Source organism: Leptosomus discolor, chromosome 4, assembly GCF_034619465.1.
Source record: "Leptosomus discolor isolate bLepDis1 chromosome 4, bLepDis1.hap2, whole genome shotgun sequence".
NCBI classification, from domain to species: domain Eukaryota; kingdom Metazoa; phylum Chordata; class Aves; order Leptosomiformes; family Leptosomidae; genus Leptosomus; species Leptosomus discolor.
Window position 1 is genome coordinate 72,956,464 of NC_141394.1, and position 26,144 is coordinate 72,982,607.

The following is a 26,144-nucleotide window of genomic DNA, read 5'->3' on the forward strand; positions in this document are numbered from 1 at the left end:
CTCTTTGTAAAGCAATACCTGACCTAGGCATAAATAGTACTGAAGTTCCCAGAGCTATTCATCCCTTAACCTTTCCGTATAAAAATAATTCAACTTAGGCATATATTGCACTAATTTTATCATACTGGATAGCTCTCACCTGGCATTATTTGTTCTCTTTGCTCAACTAAGATTACACTAGGATTTTAATTTCCATGGAAAACCTGGGAGTAGGGCAACACATATGGTGTGCAATAAAGGGATATCTATAATATCAATAGTAATCTCAAAGGCATTCACAAAGAAACTACACATTGGATTTGGAGATCATTTTCTCCAGTAGATTCATCATTCTCTCCTGTAACTGTAAGCTTTGAACTTGAATGATGTTTTGCTGATCCAGAATCCTGCGCACTTCTCTACAGGTTTCTTCCATAGCTCTACTCAACTTCTTTTGTTCTTCCAACATGGCCTCCATTAATTTTAGCTTCTTCTTTTGGAAGCTGCAGCTTTGCATTTTTCTTTTCTTAACTGGTCTTTCTTCAGCTCTGAAATGTGAATATTTGTTAGGAATTAAACTCATATTTATTAAAAAAACTATGTTAGAATGTAAAATTCTATACTACATTCTTGGCCAAGCTACAACCTAGTCCTATTTTTAAACACCTCCGTGTTCTCCAATAAATTCCCTCTCAAGTTCATGCCAAAACATGAGTATTTACTGTATTATTACATAGTGTTATAGACTGTAAAAAAAAAAAAAAAGTTTTTAAATCTCATTTTTTTAAATAAGAATTTTCACTATAGAATATCAGGCTTTTTTTTTTTTTTTTTTTAATCTTGACATTTCTTACACATTGATTTATAAATTGTATTGGGACAGATATTTTGATCATCTGGCCATTAGAACTCCAATTTTAAAGCTGCAATAACCATCCCATCCAGAGAAAGTGCTGCGCTGTTATGTGTGGTGGTAAGTTATAGCTTATTTTTTAAAGCATCGCATCAGTAAGGCTGATCCCACTACAGAATACTAGTGTCAGAATTTGCCCTTGCACTGAGACACAGCAGTTACACTGACCACTCGTTTATATATATTCCATCACAAAACATTATAAACCACACAAAAGTTTAGCAGGATACAGCTTACAATATTCCCTCTTTTCTTAGTGGGTGAGGGGAAGGCTGTGGATGTTGTTTACCTAAGCTTTAGTAAAGCCTTTGACACCATTTCCTACAGCATTCTTCTGGAGAAACTGGCTTCTCATGGCTTGGATGGGCATACTCTTCACTGGGTGACAAACTGGCTGGATGGCCAGGCCCAAAGAGTGGTGGTGAATGGAGTTAAATCCTGTGCCAGGTCCTGCACTTGGGTCACAACAACCCCATGCAACGCTACAGGCTTGGGGATGAGTGGCTGGAAAGCTGCCCGGCAGAAAAGGACCTGGGGGTGCTGGTCGACAGCCGGCTGAACATGAGCCAACAGTGTGCCCAGGTGGCCAAGAAGGCCAACAGCCTCCTGGCTTCTATTAGAAATATGTGGCCAGCAGGATTAGGGAAGTGATTGTGCCTCTGTACTCAGCACTAGTGTGGCCGCACCTCAAATCCTGTGTGCAGTTCTGGGCCCCTCACTGAAAGAAGGATATTGCGGTGCTGGAGCGTGTCCAGAGAAGGGCAACGAAGCTGGTGAAGGGTCTGGAGAACAGGTCTTACGAGGAGTGGCTGAGGGAACTGGGGTTGTTCAGTCTGGAGAAGAGGAGGCTGAGGGGAGACCTTATCGCTCTCCACAACTACCCAAAAGGAGGTTGTAGCAAGGTGGGTGTCAGTCTCATCTCCCAAGTAACAAGTGATAGGACAAGAGGAAATGGCCTCAAGTTGCATCAGTGGAGGTTTAACTTAGATATTAGGAAGGATTTCTTGACTGAAAGGGTTAATAAGTACTGGAACAGGCTGCCAGGGAAGTGGTTGAGTCATGCATAGATGTGGCACTTAGGGACACCATTTAGTGGTGGACTTGGCAGCGCTAGGTTAACAGTTGGACTCAATGATCTTAAGGGTCTTTTCCAACCTAAACGGTTCTAAGATTGATCACATTTCATATCTGCTTTTAGAAGCATTTGCCAGTCGCACTTCAACATATTTTTTGTTTAAATAAATGTTATTTGTCACGAACACATACTATCACTACCTTCTCATATTTACGTTAATGACAAGTGTCAAACGCCTAACATTTTAAAACTTCAAGTACAGTATAACCCTCTGACTATAGATACACTTTTGCCACGATGTAATGGCAATACTCTGTATTCAATATAGTAATTAATTGTTATTTGGATTTTAAAAAAGTTCTTCTGAAATTCAAAGAGAGTATTTGTAGCCCTTGGAGTACACCAGATTGCCAAATCCAAGTCTGTCTATGTATCCAGTCATGCTGATGTTCCTCTAGCAGAATGTTTCTCAGCTCTCTCAGGGTATAAAAGTTAGACAAACATCTTATCAAATTGTACATCGTCATCTGAAATCTGTAGAACTGCCATGTGCAATTTGGGTAATATTTTAAGAGTGTCCTCTCTGCTGCATCATGCTGAGCTTCTGTTTTGGAAGAAAGAGATAAACCTAGCAATAAAGGCAGTGCTCTCAAGGGATATAGTTCACAAGGCCATCCTAACTTGGGGTGACAGTGCAACACATGAATTCAAAAGCAGCCTACATGGCATACAAGTCAGAATGCACACACATAGATCTGTTTATCTTAACCTGTAATCTAAGAAAGAAGGTGAATTGTGAAGGAGGAAGAAGGGCAAGTAGAAGGCAAATATGTAAGTGTACTACAGATCTTAAAAACCTCCAGTTACATCTGAGTAACTTCTTTTCTAACTTAAAGTGATAGTCTATGTGTTTGTTCACAGTTTTTGTAACTCCAGGCTGTGATCCCCAACATCAAAGTTATCTGATGATGGGTCTTGAAGTCCGTTCACACAAACAGCAATCTCAGTCATGTTCTGCCAAACACAGTAGCCTTTCTAGGTGAAATGCAATAATGAGATAGCACAGTTACGAGTAGTATGCCATGTCAACACCTTGCAGATTTCAAGACATCCTTGAGTAAGAATAACTTAAACTCTTGAGGAATGTGTTTTTATTAATGTGAAGAAGGGGAGTGGGGAAGGAGGTTGCTAAATTGTGGCAGATTTGTATCATAATTTCATTCAAGTTCTTATCCTACTTGACAGGCTTTGTTCAACAGTGACTGTGACATTCAGATCTCTCAGCAAGAGAAATAAACAGTCCTAAGTACCTGAAAGACTCAATGCAAATATAACAAAAAGACACAAGCCCCTTGACATTCAAGAGTGCAATGACCTGTAAAGGGTGGAGTCTATGAAAAGAAACCAGTGGATTACATTAAATGCTTATAAAATCTTAGAGAAAAAAAAAAAATTTAGAATTGGTCTTGAGGGAAATTGTTGGAGTACTGTTTAGTCATTTGAATGGGTTGTCCCCCTGTGCACAGGTAAGAAAGAACAACAATCTTCCTTCATAAATGTACACTAACACGGTGAACAAAGACCACTGGCTTTCAGATTATCCGAGAATTTAAAGTTACTTGTACAATTAAAAAGGCTTTATCACCATGCTAAGGGAAACAACAAGTCATCATCTTTATCCTAAACAAAACTTTGGAAGGTTTACATAATAAACTCACCTTTGCAGATTCTATAGACAGTGTTCAATTTGGGGAATCAGATAAACGTGCATGAAATAAACACATGCTACTCTGCTCAAAGTGTGTGTGAAGCTTGGAACTGATCACCGAGGTTATCACAGCTAGACAATTGTCCAAGAACGGTCTTGGCTGACAGCAAAATCTGTTTGCCCCCATTAACTCTAAGGGCCAGAATGATTTGAAATGTGGTTCTCAAAGAGGTCAAGCAAGTGGAAAAGGTCTAGAGCAGTGTAAGGATAACACTGAATCTGTTATTCCAAGGTTCCCATCACTGCACTCACATTCACAAAGAACGCATGCTTTCTGGTAGGCAGAGCAAGCAGCTTTCTGAAATGATGGTATAATTTTAGCCAAAGTCACCTTGTGAATTTAAACTTGTCTTCACAGAGGATTTAAATATTGAAAACTCAATGGATCTCTACCCTCTTCCTTATATTCCTTCCCTATAAAGTACTAGAAAGTAGCTTTGGTAAGACCTCTTGTTCTGAAACAAGTAGGAACCGGCTCCTAGAGCCACAAGAGGGCTTATGTCTTGTCAGAGTAAGTCCTGATGAGAATGGTCCTTCGTAAGGAATGAGAGAGAAGGTCTGAGGCATGTCAATGGTACTAAGCTGCACTAAGTATTGCTTGACTTTCTCTGCAATTGTGGCTTCCATCTGTTTTTTAATTTCAACTGAGACCAGAAAAAAACATGAAAAAAGGAGATGGAGTGGTTTGGATTGAAAAATCTAAAACAAGCCTTATTTTTAAGAGAAGAAAAAACCTAAATTCTTGAAGTGTTTTCCTAGAGTCTGCATAGAATTTTATCTGGTTTTCAGTTAAACAAATGTGGTCCATCAAAAACCTGTAAGACGTATAACCATACACCAAAGACAATAACTGTCTTCCGCAGCTCCACAGAGGAAAGAGAGGCAAACTGTCTGGTGGTGATAGCAGCTACCTGGGGAACTGTATCGGCAGTATCTGCAGTCTGCTAATAACTGAGAAAGTACTTGCTGACAAGTGCTTGCTCAAAATTGTGTTTCAGCACAGAGAAGTCCCCCCAAAAGCCAGAGCACAAGGATTCTTCAAGGTCTCCCAAGTACTCTCTATGTTTGTTTACAATTAACAAACACGACTTGGTAATTAGACAGCCTTCATTGGAAAGAAACACTTATTTTAGACGCTCCTAGCTTTGGTGGCGTTCCCAGTCCCCTTTTCTTTCCAGGCATAGTAACTACCAATGAGAGGGTTTTAGGATCACTCACAAGTCCATTGTAAGGTCTTGGAATTTACAATCCTCTCTTCTTGCAGAATAGCTCTTGAAGGAGAGCTCTTGAGACAGAGTCTACAAAAGAAGGATCTAAAGACTAATTTATGCATAAAGAACCCTCAGCACCATGAATGAAACAACATAAAATGTCCAGTGATCACAGAATCACAGAATCACAGAATGTCAGGGGTTGGAAGGGACCTTGAAAGATCATCTAGTCCAACCCCCCTGCCAGAGGAGGACCACCTAGAGTAGGTCACACAGGAACGCGTCCAGGCGGGTTTTGAATGTCTCCAGAGAAGGAGACTCTGCAACCTCTCTGGGCAGCCTGTTCCAGTGCTTTGCCACCCTCACAGTGAAAAACTTTTTCCTTATGTTAATATGGAACCTAATGATGGCTGAAGGAGTTATTTAAATACTATTTTTCATCAGATACTGAGCCATCTTTCGTGAGAAGTTCTAGGTCTCCTAGGAAGGATGCAAGAGAGACCTCTCCAGTGTCAATAACCTTCTACAGAAAGTCAAGAGGGAAGCAGGGATAGGAATATGGATTCAGCACTGAGTAACCCACCAGCATCAGGATCCTCAAACAGTTTCAGCTAGGAGCGTGTCTAGTTTGGCAATCTACAGGCACAAGCATAAGAAATGATCAATGTTTTCTGTGCAAACACCAGGCAGTTCCTGTTGCTGATTCTCCATATTGCATTCCTGTGCAGCCAACACCTCTGTGACTATACGGGTGCAACAGATCCAAAAGCATCTACAGCTTCTGCCAAAGAAGTACGTCTGCTCTTTGTCAAGACTAGTCTCTGAAGGTAGATTTTGAGATCTGGAGGAAAGAGGGGTCAAGGAAATACAGGACCTCAAATACAATCTTCTGATACTCTTGGCCCTCCAGTGTCTACAGCAGGGGGCCATGAAAAGAATCAGCAGTGGTATTCCTGTGACTGCACAAACGAAGTGTGGAAGAGGTCTGGCACTGGGACCATGTTCTAAGCAGAATCTTGCAAAGCTATTTCCACAGTATGCTCTAAAACAGACAGGCAGGGTTCAGAGGAAGCAAACCAAGGGAAAGAAAATGTTCCCTCTCACCTAGGAGGCTCAGCAGAAATGACAGTGTGTATTTGGGATCAGCGAGAACAAAGCAAAACTTCCAGATATAATTAGGCAAGATATTAGGCGAGTCTCAAATGCATTTGCTGCCTACGTATCTAAGATCAATTTAATTCACTGTTCAATTAAAAGTTCCTTGATTGATTGCCTACACTCACCCAATAAGGCTCATTTCAGGGATGTGTGTGAATAATTAATGAAACAGGAGTTGAATACAAAGAGTAATCTGTCTACCAAAATGTATTACCTTCACAAAACCATACAACCAACTCTTTCTTTCTGACTACTTCATGGCAAATGAGTCTCCAGGTACCGTCGGTTTCTGGAATTTATAGCTTTCAACAGCTAACAGCTGTTTCTGGCTTGTTTGCGCTTTTTTAGCTATGTACAAATCTGAGTAGACCTCCATAACCCATATGTTTATGGAAAATAATTAACAATTATGTGGAAATAAGTATCATTAATATTAGAGATGGCACAAAGATCTTCAGAGTTTGAGGACTGAGGATCAGGCGGCCTGGGTCTTCTGATAAAATAGGCTCATTCAAATGCAGCCAAATGCATTCAGGAATTAATGAAGCTCATCCTTGAAGTGTAGAAAAGAACCACAGAAATGGCTTGGAGCCTGGGCAAAGCATCTTGCTATGATAACAAGTTTGCATAATGAGTTAAGATGCACTACATAATGCATATAGCCTAAAGCTCAAACTTCTTTGTAGATACTGCCCATTCAGATTTTAAATAGCCATGGCATAATTTTAGAAAGATTAAAGGCTTTGCCAAAACTGTTATTTCCTGAATTAGCATCCTCACCAAGTTTTAATGCACTCCTATTAAACAATTCATATCTTGATGAATGTTACCAATTCTTACTCTTTCTGCATGTGGAAACCTTCTGTACCAAATTATTTAATCTACAGTTAAAAACTAAAGAATACCAAAGACAGTATTCATGGTGCACAGCTACCTTGAGGCAAAAATTGAAAAATACTGACAGGATCTTCAATATAGTGAAAAGAAAGATAAATTGAAGTAACATCTGAAAGTTTAATTCACTATGTTCTCATCAGAAACAACACACTGGTTTAAGCAAGGGATTAATCACTGGAACAGATCCCTGTAGGGAAGGGTGAATTCTCCATCTTCTCAATATATCAGATCTAGACTGGATATCTAGTAGAAAATTTCCAGGAGTCAAACAAATCATAAAAAAAAAAGTCGTGGAGGACAACAGAGACACAGGGCTCCTGAGTGGAGTACTCCTCTGCTGAAGGGAAGCATGTCACAGAACCCCCTCCATAACATTTCTGGGCTGCACACCAGAATAACATCTGAATACATGGATGGTAATTAACAAGAAGTCAGACTAGATGACATGGTGGTTTTATTATGGTCTGTTAATCTATGAAAGTAACTCCTTCACTCCCATTTTCAGTACGATAGAAATGGCAGAGCAGATGAAGTCAGATTCACAGTCTGTGTAACTATGTTCTGTCATGATTTTAACACTGAAAATAAAGACTATAAATTAATCCACAGGGTGAAAAAACACTGTTTTCAATTAGATAAAAAGTCATTTATAGTGGTGTCAGGAATTTTGATTTTAAAAGTTTAAGCTGCAGTACAAGACTCCGCCACATTGCATTATATTATCTGACCATAATAGAATAATTCTATTATTGTCAGATGTTTTGTGGACATTGCAATATAATACAAGCTCTGTTGAAGCCCAAAAGCAGTACTAGAACAATACTAAACAAAGAGCAGGCATCCCATTAAAGGGAAATACGGATTCAAAATGTTTTCCTCATCTGCAAATTGCAACAAAAATAAAAATTAATTTTATCCCACAATAATTGTATTATCACTAACTAGCTAAATTTGTTTTTTGTAAGAAGGTCCCAAACTCAAAGAATTTCAAATAAAATGCAAAGAAACCCAGTTTCAACTATTTTTAGATTGAGAGTATGTATCTATTGATTGAAGTAAATCTTGGCATTTTTCTCTATCATGAAAGCTAAACATTAAATTCTATAATTTTTTTTAAAGTTGTCATTTATATAGCCAAGTAGCCTTCTGCTGCGTTCAAGGACAATGTGGAAAATACACAGCTGGTACTCAAAAGCTGTGTTTGAGAGTTTAAGGGAATAACAGTAAAGTTTTCAGAAGTTTAAAAGCTGACTTCAGAAAAAGTGCTGTTTGAGGGTTTTTTTCACTATCCAATGTTGCCATAACATGATTTTTGTTACTGAAGAAAAAAAATCCTACAGGATTTAACTTATTTTGCACATTTGACTGATCTGTGTATAGTCTGCTTCACAGAAAAATAAGGAATATACAGTTGTAAAAACATACAGCTATAAAACATATCTGTATTTTACATATAGACATGCTTGTATATTTTTCAAAATATGTTTCAAAATAATTATTTTGTTTAGCTATAAACTACAAAAATTGAGGAGGAAATTGAGGACCTGAAACGCTCTTTGGATTTCAAATCCCACTACTGTCTTTAGTTTCTTTTTTGAATCTGTTAGATCAACCGTGTACTGTTTAGAGGCAAGATGGACCCAAGTTTTATATGCTAATTCTTTTCTCTCTTGTTGGCTATTTCAAAGTGGTTTTCAAATACAGGATGACACACTAATTGCTTAAGCTGAAAATTGCTTCTCAGTTCATAATTTTCCATTAGTAACTCTAAAATGATTGTCTTCGTTGTCTAACCATGGCAGCTCTAACTGATTTTAATCCGTCTGATATCATCAGCAAGTGCTGTATTTCCTTCTGGCCAGGAAAGGGTTCTCTGCTCTTCTCTCATTCATCAGGCTAAACTAAACAGGCCAAAGCTCTACAAGCTTTTCAAAACCCTCTATGACTATTGGCACACCACTTTTTCTCCTTCCAGATATGTGAGCCATTAATATCACAAGTGACTTCTAACTTTTAATCCAATCACAATGCTAACCTAAAATGTTGTACTAATCTGGTATTTTCTGCTCAACTTTTCCTTTTCTTAGACACAGTAGAACTGTATTTTAACTTGTGAATATGTACATACATTGTTGCTAAATTATAGAATCGTTTAGGTTGGAAAAGACCCTTAAGATCATCAAGTCCAACCATAAACCTAACACTGCCTGGTCCACCACTAAACATATCCCATCTACATGTCTTTTAAATTCCTCCAGGGATGGTGACTCCACCACTTCCCTGGGCAGCCTGTTCCAGTGCTTAATAACCATTTCAGTGAAGAAATTTTTCCTAGTATCCAATCTAAACTTCCCCTGGCACAACTTGAGGCCATTTCCTCTTGTCCTGTCACTTGTCACCTGGGAAAAGAGACCGACACCCACCTCGCTACAACCTCATTTCAGGTAGTTGTAGAGAGCAATAAGGTCTCCCCTCAGCCTCCTCTTCTCCAGGCTAAACAACCCCAGCTCCCTCAGCTGCTCCTTATCAGAGCTGTTCTCCAGGCCCTCCACCAGCTTCGTTGCCCTTCTCTGGACACGCTCCAGCACCTCAATATCTGTCTTGTAGTGAGGGGCCCAAAACTGCACACAGCTTTCGAGGTGCAGCCTCACCAATGCTGAGTACAGGGGCACGATCACCCCCCTGCTCCTGCTGGCCACACTATTGCTGATACAGGCCAGGATGCTGTTGGCCTTCTCGGCCACCTGGGCACACTGCTGGCTCATGTTCAGCCAGCTGTCGACCAGCACCCCCAGATCCTTTTCTGCCAGGCAGCTTTCCAGACACTCATTCTGAAGCCTGTAGCGCTGCCTGGGCTTGTTGTGACCCAAGTGCAGGACCTGGCACTTGGCCTTGTTAAACCTTATAGCATTGGCCTCAGCCCATCGATAAAGCCTGTCCAGATCCCTCTGCAGAGTCTTTCTACCCTCAAGCAGATCAACACTCCTGCCCAACTTGGTGTAGTCTGCAAACTTACTAGGATCCCCTCGTCCAGATCACCAATGAAGAGACTAATAAAGATATTATACAGAACTGATAAACACAGTATTATATTGCACAAATTCTTTTATAGTAGAGACTGCAACAGCATGGCTGCATTTGTAAGTTAGGGCGCACGTATTATGGAGGTCCTACCATATGGATAGCTGACCTATCCTTCCCTCCAGCTCCCAAACCCTGTTGCACAGCCATCCTTAGCAGGCAACAACAGCACTGCAGCCTGACCTGCTGCAAGGGCAAAACATCATTTCCTGCCATACAGACTTGCAGCCAGTTGAAAGCCAGCTTGTGCCATTAAAAGCTAGATTTAAATGACCTGCAGTTTCTGAATTGGCCGAGTAAAGTTCAAATATTTTTTACTAAAACAGGTCAGGTAATTACCTTGGACAAAGTGAAAAACCACTGAACCTGAAGCTGGCTAAAACGCATTATTGCTTAAATTCTCCAGATCTTATCACTATGGAAATAATTCAGCTAGAGTGGCTTAAGTCAACTTTAGCTGTAAATGAAAGCATCTACATGAGAGTGGGAGTCCACATGCAAACTGTAAGCGCAATAGATACGCATTTGTGGTTGATTAGCTTGACTTCTGTGGTGGCTTGTCTACACTCTGTAATGAAACCTGGTGTGGTGACATCTGTCCTCCCCTACCAGTCACCTACAGTACAAAATCTGTGTTGTCCTAGAGTTGTCCCTAAGCTGAAGGATCTTAACATCTGGCATTTTTAAAAAGTCTGATGTTATCAAGTAGCCTAGTGAATAGACTATACCTCATGTTTGTGGAAAAGTGACCTTCTAATTAAATAATATTATTGGAAATCAAACTGTGAATTGGGAGAAAAGTTACTGCATCAGAAATATGATCTTGGAGTTTGCAAATCCTAAAAGCAAGACAGATTGTGTATCGGGAATATCAACTACTTACAATGAGCTAGGATGAAAAAAATTGTTGCTTGTGAACAAAAAGTTTGCTACAGTTCAAGAATTATACAGCTTAATATTCAGGTGCCAAAAACCCAAAGTTTCAAAAAATAGCCAGCTATTCAAGGGCTATTTACTTGAGTGATTGAATGAATTTACCCTACTTTTATTCATCCAAGAGTAGGCCTGGCAACAATAATCCAAGCTTGTTAGGTTGGTTCTCCTTCTGACTCAACACCTTCTCAGTTGCATGACTGACAGATAATTTTACTGTCACAGTTAAAGCCTCACAGACTCATGATAAGGATCTCTAGATTCGACTTTTTTCCTGCCAGAAAACTGTAGTCAACTCTTATTTCACACCACTCTGGTTGAAAAATGAGACCAGTAAAGTCTAAAATTTGTATCAAGTGTACAACCCTGCCTTTTGTTAAAATGCTGCCTTCCAGAGAACTCCAATCTTATCAAAAAAGGAAACACATGTTTGCATTCTCAGACTAGCACATACTTTGAAAAAGTGACATTCTCAATTGTATTTCAAATGTTGCAATGTACTTCCAAATTGCATTAGTAGTATTTCAGTGTCCACATACTTAGTTTGCATCTTTTCACCATTTTAATAATAGCTGAAGCCAGAGAAATTTCATACTCATACCAAAAGCAAAACTAAAGCAAGCCAAAAATCATCTAAGCAGTATGTTATATCTCTGGTTGCACTGCAGGACTCTCTTGAACATGCCTATACTACTATTATAAACACTCTACCTCATGTGAGCAGTGACATACATGCTGAGTTTTGGCAATGTTACACAACTTTTTGCCCAGTCCTCCTGCTCCCTTCCAATCTTCCATAAAGGAATAAAGAAAATGCCCTAATTTAGGAAAGCGGCTGAGACTGGGGAACAGATCTCATTTGTGTTGTACAGAAAAGATACAACAGCTGTTAGAGAAAAATGTGCTAGGGTATCCCCTTTACATAGCTGATTTGGTTCATCCTGTGAAATACAAGAAAGGGGGAAAAATAGATGCTACCTCAGCTTGTAAGAAAGTAAGCTTGACGAGCTCTCTGAGTGTTCATCTTCAAAGCACTCTTCCCTTCCTTCATATGTAAACTGGTTATATGGCAAATACAGAGGTGTAGACTTAGCTGATGGAGACTGCGAGGCCTCCGTCTGTGATGTAGAAGGACCTGGTTGCTGATTTTCATGCATTTTCACATCGCTGTGGTCTGTCACTTTGGATAAGATCCTATCAATGGTTTTGTAGTAAGGCCAGTCAGGTGCAACTGTTTCACTGTCAGTCATGCATTTTAATTTCCTGTAAGAAAAAGCATAAAACATTAAAGGTTGTTTTCCTATAAAAGTACTTTTCATATAGATCTTCTATCTCAAAACATTTGTTCTGGTCACATTTAGAAGTTGAACTAAATGCTTTTAATGAGAATAATATTAGATACTTTTTTCTTTTAATCTCCAATGAAGCCTTTCAGCTTCTTTTCTTAGTTTTGACCTGCAATTCAAAGTTGCATGTAAACCCTAGGTGAAATTCAATACAAATAAAGAACTCTACATCTTCTTATAGAAACAGTACTATGCTGGTTGTAGAACAATTTTTCTTCCCCTTACAGAGTGCCAGACTAACCAATCTGACAGCAGTCCCTGACAACTAGAATAGGTAACACACCACAGCCTTTGTCAAACTGTGGGCAGCCCTGTCCTTCCAAACTTCAAGGCATGAATATTTATTTTCCATTATGAATACAAGTGGCTATATAAATATAATTCACATTCTTTTCCTAATACTGCGTAAAAACTCCAAATTGCCTTGGTAAATATCCTAGTAACAACCACAAAATGTAGATACCTGTTCACCTGTTACAGAATAAAGATCAGTGTAGGAAGTATATCATTTCATTAATTTATTAAAAAAAACCCAATGAAAACAGTTAATAATGCATTATAAACATCATGCACAAAAACATTATGGTGAAAGGTCTATCAACCATGACCTTGTCTTTCACACGCATCTTATTTTGAGATCTATTATTCAGTCCTAACACAAAGTTCACTGCTATGTCACTTGGTACCCATTGTTATTTCATTTACTTCTACTGAGAATTATAAAACTGAGGTGTATGGATGAATTATACATCTCAAAGAAACTCCAGTGCCCAGCTAGAGTCACAAACTTCCTTTTGATTTGCCTTTCCCAGTTGTGATCTTGTTACCATAAATCAAAATGCAGCAAGGGAACACAACAGGAAAGGCAAGACCAATGGCAAATGCTCCATTTTAATGAACCAGACTTCATTCAAATTAACAAAAAGCGGAACCAAATCTGATTCTCACAGCTAGCAAGGGGTTTCTATTTGCAGAAAAAAGGATAAAAACTATTCCTGGACACCTGGCCCAACCCCTTTTCTTGAAGACTTTCAGGTTTTTCCTCCTCAGAATCCACCCTGCCCACACCAGTCCTACAAATTATAGAATTAAATAACATGTAAACATGATAAAAATGGTGCCAAACTTTAAAGTGAGAACTTGAAGTTCTTCCTTTTAAACAGCTTTCAGCCTAGGGTAAGGGGAAATCCACCAGTGAGGAAAGAAGGCAGAGCAATTTGCTTAGATTTTAAAGCCATTTAAGGATTCTTCTTTTTTTCCTCATCCTTGCAAGGTCTGATGAGCTTTTCCAGCTATTTAGAAATGCACATCATAGTCCTGCATAGCAAAGCCTCCACAGCTATCCGTATTTTTATGCCTTCTATGCATTCAAAATTGTGATTTCATACGTGTTTCACAACCTACTGCTATGATTTCATAGTCAGAAATATCTAGCACAACCTACAAATACATGCATATCCTTCCAGCACAGATACAAAATTGCTAAATGCAGGGCTGACAGCAACCATCACTTCATATCGATTATTTTTAGTTCAATTGTTTAGGCTATTTTCATGAAAAACATATCAATTAAACCACTATAAGCTACTAGCCAAGTCTACATTCCACATTTGTTTGCCCATCTTGAAAAACCCAATATATTCAAGAAATGGGATTTAAAATACTACCGTCCTCAGCTGCTCATTGCAACGCATTCACCACGGTCAGTCATGCGTGAGCACATCTCAGCCATGTCAGTGCGAAGTCCAGCAGCTACATTAAAACTGCACGGGACATGGTTTGAGCCTTGCGGACTGCGAAACCTTGTGCCAAAAAGGATGGGAAAAGCTCAGAGCTGGTATTCTGCTGACTCTGCTCTGGGGGCAGACGTGTTCCGCCTAGCATTAGCCAGGACCCCCAAATCCTCACCAGCAGAGCTGCTACCCAGCCAGTTTGTCTACAAATCTGTACCAATGCAGGGGATTTGACCATCTCATAACTTTGCATTTGTCTTTGTTGAATTTCATGACATCCCTGTCAGCCCATTTCTCAAGCCTGCCTACATCTCTCTGAATGGCAGCCCCACCCTCACATGTGCAGGTTACAGCCCCCCCAGTGTGGCATCATCTGCAAAATAGTGAGCATGCACTCCACCATCTCCTCCTTCGGATTGCTGATCATTGCATGATACTGGGCATGTCCCAGTATAAACCCCTGCAATCCTCCACTTGCAATGAGCCTCTAGGTAGAGTGCAAGCTATTAACTACTACTCTTGGAGCTCAGAGATCCAGACAGTTTTTCATCCAGCTGGTAATCCAACCCTTTGGAATATAACTTCCCAACTTGGATACAAGGATGTTCTTGGAGACCATGTCAAAAGAGTTTCTACTATCAAGCTAGACAACATACATTGCTCTACCCTCATCCACAGATCTAGTAATATAGTCATAGAAAGCAAGCAGGTCAATCAGATATGATTCACTCTTAGTAAATCCATTCTGGCTATTTTCAGTCACCACCTTCTCCTTTACGTGACTGGAAATTGCTTCCAAGATGTCTTGCTCTGTGATCTTCCCAGGAGTTGAAGGGAAGCTGATCAACTTTTAATTCTTATTCTTGCCTTTTCTGAAGATGAGTTCAACAGCGGCCTTTCTTCAGTCCCAGGGACCTCCCTCAATCTTCACAAACTTGCAGAGATGGTTCCTGAGTCAGTGATTTTCTGCTGCTGGTATTTCCTCTAACCCTGCTCCAGGCACACCAGACTGAGACCTGGGCAGTGAAGACTGAGATAAAGAAGGTACCAAATATCCTCAGCCTCGTTATTTGCATCTGCTTTCACTAAATCACCCACCCCCAGTGGTGATTTTCAGGGCAACCCCTGTATCAACACAGGTTGGGGGAGGAAGAGGTTGAGAGCAGCCCTGCAGAGAAGGACTTCAGGGTGATGGTGGATAAAAAACTGAGTATGAGCCAGCAATGTGTGCTCACAGCCCAGAAAGCCAATGGCATCCCGGACCACACTAAGAGAAGTGTGGTCAGCAGGTCGAGGGAGGTGATTCTCCCCCTCCACTCCACTCCCATGAGAACCCACCTGGAGTACTGCATCCAGCCCTGGGGCCCCCAGCACAAGGAAGACATGGACCTGCTTGAGGAACACAAAAATGATGAGGGGGCTGGAGCACCTCCCCTACGAGGACAGGCTGAGAGAGTTGGGATTGTTCAGCTTGGAAAAGAGAAGGCTCCGGGGAGACCTTACAGTGGCCTTCCACTACTTAAAGGGGCTACAGGAAAGGTGGAGAGGGACTCTTTAGCAGGGCCTGTTGCAAAAGGACACAGAGTTATGACTTCAAAGTAAAAGAAGGCAGATTCAGACTAGATATAAGGAACAAATTTTTTACAATGAGGGTGGTGAAACACTGGAGCAGGTTGCCCAGAGACGTGGTAGAAGCCCCATCCCTGGAAACATTCAAGTTCAAGTTGGACTGGGCTCTGAGCAACTTGATCGAGCTAAAGATATCCCTGCTTACTGCAGGGGGCTGGACTAGATGGCCTTTAAAGATCCCTTCCAACCCAAACTATTCTATGATTCTATGAAAAGTTTTCAGGAGTAGGTATTTTGCCTGAGTAGGTCAATACCTTGGTTGTTATGTTTGAACTCAGCTGTGTACCCAGACCCCATTTTTTTACAAAACTATCATGATTTTGAAGGAAGAGCAGTTTATTATTTGCCCACACAGCTGTAGAGCTGCAGCTATATAAACCGACATATTTTCCTGGCTCTGAATGCATTGCATGGTTACTAATTCTTCCACTTCTGACTGCTTACCATAGCTCTGGGCTAAAAACAAGGGATGACTACCAGGAGTCATTACTACTACTACTACTTCATTAGATTAAAAGCAGCACCAGCAGCAACTATCTTCCTGTATGGAGTCTGGCTCATACATAAAGAAAAAGGAATTAAATGGAGAGATGGGAAGATAAGGAGTAAGGGAGTGTCAGTCCTTTGGAAAAGAAGTAGGAACGTTGCAGGTGGAGGCAAACAGGGAGAACATTCACTGGAATAGTGGTGATGGTTTAGCTTTCTGGTAAAAACAAACCAAATAGTTAACTTTGCAACATTAATATCAAGTTTCAGGATTCACTGGTATTTAAATATCTTTTTTCTACAACTGTCAGAAGTCCAGAAAACCTAATGAGATAGCTGAGAGGTTTTGCCTGTGTCAAGGTAAGCATAACCCTGGCAGAACTAGAGTCTAAAGCAAAGATGAATTTGCCACTGTAAGTCAGTCATTACCACAACTCATCACAACAGGTCTTAGTTGCATCCAAAACTTAAGTTCATCTTTTTTGTTTGTTTTGTTTCTCTGTGTTTTGGTTTGTTTGTTTGTTTTAATGGAAAATGAAGACGTTAAAAAGACACAAGACAATAGTACAGCTGGGATGCAATAGTGCAGAAGTCAGAGCAGAAGATGAGCCAAACATTCAACACACTGAAATTGGGCAAATCACTGCCTGAGTGAGCAAGCCAGGCAGAAAAATTAAGTAAGATACAGGGCTAAGTGAGAAAGTCAGCAGAGCTTGCAAAATAAATTCACACTGAGTTTATCTAGACCTGTTGCTGTTTCATGAAGCTCTATTAAAATCCAGCTGAGAGCAGAGGCAACTGAGAACTCTCTCCAAAAACTCAGCGATCAAAGTCAAGTTTCCAGTGGACAAATATCTGAAGTATGAAAAACATTGTCAACCCAGTTAATCTGAAAGGTGGTTGCTTGTCTTATTGTAAAGAAGTGAATAAATTAATGGGCTTTGAGATCCTACTGCCAAAACGTTCCACTGAACGGAATGAGACAACAGTTGCGTAATTTGTGCTGCCATTGACCTTTCTTCAGACTTCATGCTCTGTGCCTATTAATCTACCTTCTAAAATAAAATTATTACAATATTATGTTCTAAAAGAGTTTTTTTAAGTCATCATTATTCAGTCAGGAAAAAGCAAGCAATCTATAACTTGCCTATTTTTTTAGGCTTTGCTCAAAACACTATTTCTTTTTTATTATTATTACAGTATTTGATATTACTACTTGCCTTAAGGAATGGATACAAGAATCATCTCCTGGGGTTTCTGAGAAAAGCTTTCAAAATAAATAATAAATAGCAACTGTTCGTGAACCAATCAATGGTAAGGAAAAGAAAGATGTATGAAAGTACAGTACTAAGTTGTGCATCTGCTATAAATTATTGAAATTAAACAGAAGGATAGTAAAATATTCAAATTCAACTTTCTGCAGGAATTTGGCTGCACATATATTTTATCATTGGCTGTAGCAGGGGTCAAATATTCCAGTTGCTTAATGTCATAGAGTCTAGCAATGGATTACACAAGCAACAATGTTTAATTGCTATCGTGTACACATGAAAATAAAAAATTAGACTAATCTTTTATTCAAATCATGAGACTGATTCAAATTTACCAATCATTAACATTAATTGACTGCAATTCACATCAAAAAGCAACAGCTGCATCCTGTTTTCTAGGCTTTGGGGAGGGTGATGTTTTTGAAAATAATAAATTTGCATTCACACAGCTCATATTTTAAAACATCAGAAGGAATCAGTCAAAACTGCGGACCACTGTGCAAGCTTTAAAAACCCTGCTTCCTTTTTATAAGCCATGTGCCTTATGTCAGTGGAAATATTATAACAACAGATAGAGTGCACTCTTACTCATTAAGATCAGCAGTGACAGGACAGTGCTTTCTTTCAGAAGGACTAATTACAGGTTCGTATGTGCTGAATGCCCCAAGTAGCCTACATAATAGAAAGAATTCAGCACGTACTCTAAGTGATGCTAAACTGCAAGAGCTGGCATGCTAATCTCAGCAAAACTTGTGATGACCAGCACATCAGAAAGCTTAACTTTGAATTCCAGCAGGCTTGACTCAGCCCTTCCTCCTTTCAAGATGGATAAATAGGGAGGTTCACGCAGCTCACCTCACAGGTGTCTTTAAAACTGAACATTAAAAACCTTGTGGCTGATCTATCCACAGCAGATATTTCCGATTCTACAGCAATTCCTAAAAGCTGAATTTTACTCAAATGCACCTGCAAAAAATTTTCCTTCCACCTGTGGTGCTGTGCAGAATTTTCCACCCAGCCAATTTCCATGGTGGATGAAGTGGTCCTTTAATATACTGAGACTCCAGTAAGAATTACTTCAGGTCATGGTATATTTTTCCCTGAATAGTTTCCTCCAAATGCACTTGGACTACAGTAATGCAGAGGAATACAGGAACTGCTCCCAGATCAGCCCATCGTCCTGCTGCCTCACTTCTGACAAAGGTCGGTGTTAAATACCTCAAGACTATTTTGATGGACAGTTTGAGGGGGGCACATTCGCCCATAAAGACACTTGCTCACTTTTCCATCAACAGCTAGTAATATCCTGAAACCTGTTGTCTTTTATAACCCTATCTAATTTGAAGACAAACAAAGTCTGTATTTTTATTTAATAAATCTAATCTTTAGTAAAAATAATAATAATAAAACAACCTACCACTCTCTTGGTTTCAATGATTTTCAGTGGTAATGAGTTCCACATGCTTTTTATGCGGTGTAATACAAATTTATATGACTTTAACGAGTTTTACATTTCTTGCCTTGCAATTCCAATAAATAACTTCTTGCATTACAGCAAAAGAAATATCTACTTTATATTCTGAAAAATAGTACTGTATATTTTTACGCACCTCTAGAACTCCTTCATATTTCTTTGCCCTCTTTCCAGGCAAGTCACAAACTTTTCTGTTTCCCTTAATAAAGAAAGCTTTCCGCATCCTAGCCTAATTGTGTTTTCTAAACACCTTCTCGTTTCCTTGTCACCTTGTTGAAATATAGGGCAGTCAGAAATAAACACAAGAATTCAAGGAGGAAGTAATGACAGAAAATAGATTGATATAATGGCATTTTAAGATCTGAATAATGTTTTTGCCTCAGATGTGGAGGAATGGGATACGATCACCCTAAAATTGCTTTTGTGAGAGATGCTTGCATGCACTCAACTACACCCGAACTAACTTTATCTGGCAGCACAAAACTCCACATAGGATCCCAACATACCCAGACCCAGGGTGAACACTTGGGCTGTGAGCCCATTCTGAGCCCTGTGCCATGGTCCGCATGCATGTAGTGGCATTAGCTGCAATAATCACTGGCTAAGAAATGCTCCTCCCCTACCTCTGCATATGTTTGTCTGACTTTGACTCCTGCACAATGAGTAATGGCTTTGACTGAACAAAATAAACAAAGCAATATTTATAGAACTGCATCTTAAAATGCTATGGGATCCTCAAGCTGGAAAGCACCATTGTAAATCTGTTCACTGCTCTCTATTTTAGATCCTTTAATGTTTCAGGTCATTAATATCTGTTTCAGGAGATGTCCCAAGATAAGATATGCCAGTGACAGCAGTTTTAACACTGAACTTGGTTAAAAGGATTAGTAGAAATATTCAAGTACTGCTTTTCCATTTACAGAAAAAAAACCCAAACATATATGTGTACAGGCACATTCGTGCGTATAGCAATTTGTAGGACTGAAATTTTATTTTCCTTTATGAAATCGTGGCACACAGTTAAATAATAATGTGGTCTGATTAAATATTCTAATCCAGTTCATTTCTGACTATTAAAGTAAGACTAGAGACCATAGCAGCTTTGCAACACTGTAAAGAGTCGCCTAAAAAAGTAAAGGATCCCGAAGAAGTGGGAAAAATTAACTGCTCAGGTGCAGAACACCCCTCTGATTCCTGCTGCTGGTGCTATGTTCTCCCACGTCACGCTTACTAACCCTATGTAATCATTACAAAGTACTATCTTAAAATAGAGCATTTTCCCACTCTCAGGCTCTTCTTTTTCAGTTTATGCCACAGTGCAGCGATGATACCCAGAAATACAGTGAGATAAACCATCTTCCTCAGTGTCCTGCAGGCACCAAAACGTGGATTAAAACGCAGCTGCCACACAGCAAACCAGCAGTCTGTGGCAACTCACATCATTCATGGTTTCATCACAACATTTCCCATCCTCACACACCAACAAAAAGTACCCAGAAAACTAGAAATGGTAAGTCATAGCTTTTGTGGATCCCTATTCTCTCTACCACCTCGCCTTGAAAGCAAAGCACACAGGCGTGCTCTGGATAAGAACAAACAATAAAAGATGCATTTCATATTCAGGAGTACAAAATGAAACAGCACCGTGACAGTGCAAGGCAGTTTTCTAACTCTCCTAAATTAGCATCTTAATCAATTGGCAGGGAGCTGCAATGCACTGCAAAACAGAAAAGCAGCATGACAACATGCAACAGAAGCAACCTTAGAAGTTCACAGAAACACAAGAAGAATTTTTTTTAAAAGTGCTGTGTTTCCCCACACACACACACAGAGTGCTTGTATGTGGGTGATTTTATTCTTCCTTTCCCCCAATGCAACTTTAAAGTAAAAACGTTCATTAGAAAAACTGAGGCTGCCTGATTGATGACAATACTGAAAATTTAGAACAAAGGCTGACAGAAATAACCTATTCCACTTGGCAATTAAGGCACTTAAATATCGTGCAGTGTTGCTAGACACCTGTAAAATCTCGGTGCCGCGAGATGTGTTTCTCAGCAGGGAGGACTGCAGATTTAGCAGACTAAGCAAAGGCCTGGTGGCCAACAACTCCCGACTTCTAAATCTGCACCCGAGTGTGAATTGCTGGGTGAGGCTGAGGAAAAAATTATCTTACTTCCAGCTTTCTCATCTACAGTCTGGGTTAACAAAATTGTAAGGATTACAGCAGGGTTAGTAAAACATTTTTGGAGACATTACCATTTGCTACAAAATATCAACTTTAATATTATGGAAAATGATGTTAAAGATTATACTTGTGGATCATACAAATGGAGAAGGAGGACATTCAAAGTTAAGGGGTTTACAGGATTTTCCCTAGTTTTCTATTTGATGAGTAGTCTCTGCATTAAATACAGTAAGGGTGCCTTACAGAAAAGCGAGCAGTTTTAACATGGTTGCCTGCTGTAATAACCTTTTTTATTATTAATACGAGCTTTGAGGAGAGATTAAATAAAAGTCACATATTTGATTTTCTTGCATTACAAGCACATAGCTAAAATCACCACTCAGGATTTCCAGTATGAGGCTGCTTGTGCCTCACAGAGATAAGAATTGGGGGGAAAAAAAAAAAAAAGATACGCAAATATTTCTGTTAAGTTCTAATTATTTTTTCCCCTGCAAACAACAAATGTACAAATGCCTTGCATTTTCTAAAGCCAACTTCCCCTCCTGACTGACACTGCCTGTTCTTTATCATCCCCTTGTAGACACCTCCACCCTCCCCCCGACTCCTTTGGAGCAGTATTGACGGTGCACATTGATTCTCTCTCTGCAGATATAATAGTTCTTTCGCTGCTGCTGCTTATAATTATAGCAATGTGTGTCACTCAGTAATAAGACATTCAATTATTCTTGGCACCGTGAAGTGTAACCCTTCAACTCACGAGACCAAAATCTAGGAGCTTCAGCCCCCCAAAACATTATTCCGTGGGTTTTTTTTTTTAAACTTTGCCTTGCAATACCGATTCTCACTGGCCACTTCAAACTGCAGGAGTTTCACTGCAACGAACTGCTGCCAAGCTAACACAATCAGTCCCCTCAGCAAAGAGAGAAAAAAATAAATCTCTTTTCCCACTAAATACATTTCCATCCTTCTGCATCATAACAACACTGGCTAATCATAAAGAAACAAAGTTGTCCCGGAGTTTGACATGAAATGGGGGAAAAAATTAACAATGACGTAACAGCACTGGCAAGAGAGAATTTTAAAAGCGATACGAACAATCTTTAATCTTTTATCGACAGATTTCCTCTAGGAGACTTCTTTCTGAAAGGCAAAAATCACTGCGTTGTCCCTGCTAAAATCTCTTAAAATAAAAAGAATTAACTGAAGCTTACCTGTACTGGAATGTCATATTTGTAATTTTTATCTTTATTTCCTCTCCGTGGCGAATTTCTCCAGTCATTTCAAAGAGTTTGTTAGCCATTTTCTCATAAACTTTGGCATTCCTTTTAGTTTGTTTCAGCTCATCAAAAAATTCTTCCCAAACCAGCATTAAACCTCTCATTTCTGCATCAGTCCAGTTTCTGGCCCTCCTGTGTTTCTCAGTCTGAGAAGAGACAATGTAACTGGGAATTTCTGCTGCAGCCATTGCTGACTGACCTAAAAGGGTTTTAAAAGAGGACACTTAATATAGATTGAGTTTTTAGTTTAGGTTTTTTGTAGTGCAAGACATGCATATGTGGATAAAGAATTTGAATGACAACAGAACATATGAAACCTTTTTGCAACAGCTTGAAGCTTGAGTGCACAAAATGGGGCCTACATCTGACAGGCAGGAATTTAGTTAAAAGCTTTTAAACAGAGAAACGTCATTTTGATGTCACGTTTCCATAGCAACAGAGCAACTGCATAAGCTACAACAACAAAAACCTTTTAACTGAAAGCCAAAGAATCAGGACAAAGTTGACAGGCCATCAATATTAAAGCTTTTAAACACTTTAGGTTTAACAAAAAAAAGATCTATGCAGCCTTTGAGAAGCTACTTTTAAGTTTCTACTTCTTTTTTAGCTTTCCCTTACCTTTTAGGCAGACAATCTGCTAGCAGGGGGTCATGGTCGCCTGAACGAGCTTTTAAGTTGCGCCTTGACAGACTCTCTAGGAGGTTGCAAGGACTGAGGCCATGTACACAAAAAACCCTTTTTTTTGCAAAGATATTCTGCAAAAAAGCTTCAGCCAGCTTTATGAAAACTATACATCTCTAAGCTGATAAATGTTTAAGCAGGCAGGCTCATTAAAAAGGAGCCTGCATCTGGGTTTAAGAACATGCACAAAATAGTATTTAAGTGTTTAAATATAGAGAGAAATGTATATACAATTTCAATATAAAGCCACTTTTTTCCCCGAGATGTTTTGCTGCTGATAAGCACACACTGCAGTCCTGTCAGTATGAATTTGCCTTTGTAGGTATGTATTACTGTATGTGTATTTTGTATTCCTAGTAATTTAGATGCTATTTATGCAGCCTGTGTTCTGCCTTAGGACTGCAGCAGAAGCATTTCACCTGCTTTATGGGGAACCTAAAAGGATTATTCAATGAGTTAAAAAAAGGCTGCGAGATGCTTAGAACTGTGAATAAATTGCTTTGCTGTAAAACAAGCATTTTGAGCTGGTTTCTATACAGGGCTAAATTCTGCCAGCAGTTATACCAGAGAAGCACCACTTATTTGTTGTATTAAATACAGTGCAACACAAGCAGTGGGCCAAATTCTGCCCCTGCTTACACTCGTGCAATCTGACAATAGTCTTTCACAAAAGAGTGAGATGCAGGAACTGCATTAATTCAAGCAGTACGACCAGCTAAAGAGAAAGATGCTAATTTCCTACAGTCCAAAAATAACCGTGTTATGTAAAATATAAATAAATAAACCCCGGACCTTTCTTACTATTATTTTCTGTTTCAGCATATAACAGCAATAACGACCTCACTGCAGGGCATTTCCTGAAGATTAATGACAGGCAGGGGTTAATGGCCTGAGGCTCACCCAGTCAGTCGTTAATCCCCAGGAAATGTTCTGTGCCTCAATCCTTAATGCTTAAGTATCCTATAAATTGTAAGTCTTCTCATAACCACATCCTTGATCTTAACAATAGTTTAAAAATGCACAGCTTGGTTTGCGTCCTAGAGATGGCAAAGAGAGCACATAATGTTCTTAAAAGGTACACTAGTAAAATCTGTAGTATCATTGCCTTCTTTATATTTTGTTTAGTCTATTGTTTATTACAAAAAGGCGCAACAGCATACCATAGAACAAGGAGGGGGGCAGGGGGGAGAGTCATATATATACTGTACATAGGAACTTCCACTGATCCAACCCTGAACATGTCTCTGTCAGAAATATACCTGCTGAGTCACTGGCTTCCTCAAAAAAAAAAAAAAAAAGAAAAAAGAAAGAAAAAAATCCCCTAGCTTCCAAATAACTACTTTTAACTACTAATATGACAGCCTAGCAACTATTACCTTTAAAAATGTGTAAATAGCAGCATATGTTGCGATGATGATCTTGCATGGTTTGTCTCTTGGGTGGCCAGCTGGGAGACATCACATGATCAGGGGACAGATGGTGGTCAGAAGAGGATCAGCTGGTGACATGTTCATTTTATTAATTTATTGTTTTGTTTTGTTTTGAAATTCCCATCACTTAACCTTGGGCTGCATGCAGCTATGTTGATAAAACCGTACCAAGCTCGGCTGGCTGCAGTCGTAGCCAGCGGCTGGGGATCACCAGGACAAGTTTAAGGAAACAATGCCGTGTCCGAGAGGAAAACACCACCAGTCTTTTGCTACAGTGCCGGGTCTGACTTGGGACCAACACATGCTACTGCAAAGCCAAGCTTGCTTTTCACCTTTTAATCATCCATTAGAGGTTTGTTTTTTCCTTCCAGACTTTAATCCACCTAGGTTCTGAAAATGCTGATTAACACCGTTGAAATCTATAACATGATATATACACATTGTAAGAAACCCAAAGATAAGTGCGATCTCTGCTTTAAAGATTTTTTTTTAAATCTAGTTTCAAGCATGACAACCAGGACAGGGTGAGAGAGTACCTGTCCAGCTGCAACAAGTTTTTCTGTGATGGTCCACAACTATTCCTTCCCCTTTTCATCCACATGTGCCTGGCATATGTGCTGCTGCTCCTCATGCTCCACACCGTCTGCTGGGGCCGTGCCCAGCCCCTGGCCCCAAACCTGGGATCCTGTGGAAGGGGGGCACTTGTTTCCCTGTACAATTCACATCTCTTAACTTTTCTATATGCTGTTTCCTATTAGTGTAATTGACAGATTGATATAGTGGCCTAGTGCTATTTAACATCTGTTAAATAAAAGAAATGCTTTCTAATAATACCTCCCTTATTCCCCTCCCCTCAGCACCAGAAGGGAATCTAAGTTTCCAGGACTCAGTTTTATCCCCTCCTCTGAGAAAGTCATTGATATTAATTATGGAGACACCACATGCCTCCTCTGCTTTGTTGAAGCACATGTGCCAAGTGGTTGATAAAGTGACTGTTTTCCTACGCAGAGCTGAAAGCTTTTTTTACCCCCAAATAATCCCTGCAGTCCTCATCAGAGCCAGAGGAGGAAAAAGCCACCTCTCCAGGCTGTGCCTCCCTCTGCTGATATTCTGCAGATCTGTGCAGTCCCTGGGGGTCTAACCCCATGTCCTGGCCCCTGAGCCAGTAGAAACAGCTAAGAGAGGACTGGCAAACTTTTAGGGGAAGAGCAGCCCTGTGGCAGCAAGAGACCTGTTCCTCCCCAGGAGAAGCTCCATTAGCACCCGGCTGCTTCTCGCCCCTCTCAAGCTAGAGGCCAGTCAAGATTCATTATCTACCTCAAAGGTTGGCTGGTCATGAAACCAGAATAACTGCTGGCATGACAAGCTGCAGCTCTGCCAGACCCGAGGCACCAATGCACCTGATGCTGGCATCCCTCACACACTCTGCTCCGATGTCTCTGCTGACGGCAGAGCCCTCCAGCATCAGCCTCCTCCAGACTAAGGACCAGCCTGGCACCGAGTACCCTGCAAGCAACTGAAGCTGTAACTGTTCTCATCAATAAAATAAGGATGTTACTTCTTTTGGAAACCACTGAAATGCATAATGGAGCTTCTGAGGACACCTTTGTAGATGAT

General features: G+C 39.9%; 1 protein-coding gene across 1 annotated transcript; it reads right to left on the bottom strand.

The window, feature by feature from the left end:
* Nucleotides 1–286: 286 nt before the first annotated feature.
* Nucleotides 287–22,604, bottom strand: MSANTD1 (Myb/SANT DNA binding domain containing 1). The gene is made up of 3 exons (XM_009960988.2): nucleotides 22,351–22,604; nucleotides 11,994–12,278; nucleotides 287–527 (listed from the first exon to the last, which is right to left on the bottom strand). Exons 1-3 carry the CDS (start codon nucleotides 22,602–22,604, stop codon nucleotides 287–289), a joined length of 780 nt encoding a protein of 259 aa, XP_009959290.2.
* Nucleotides 22,605–26,144: the final 3,540 nt, after the last annotated feature.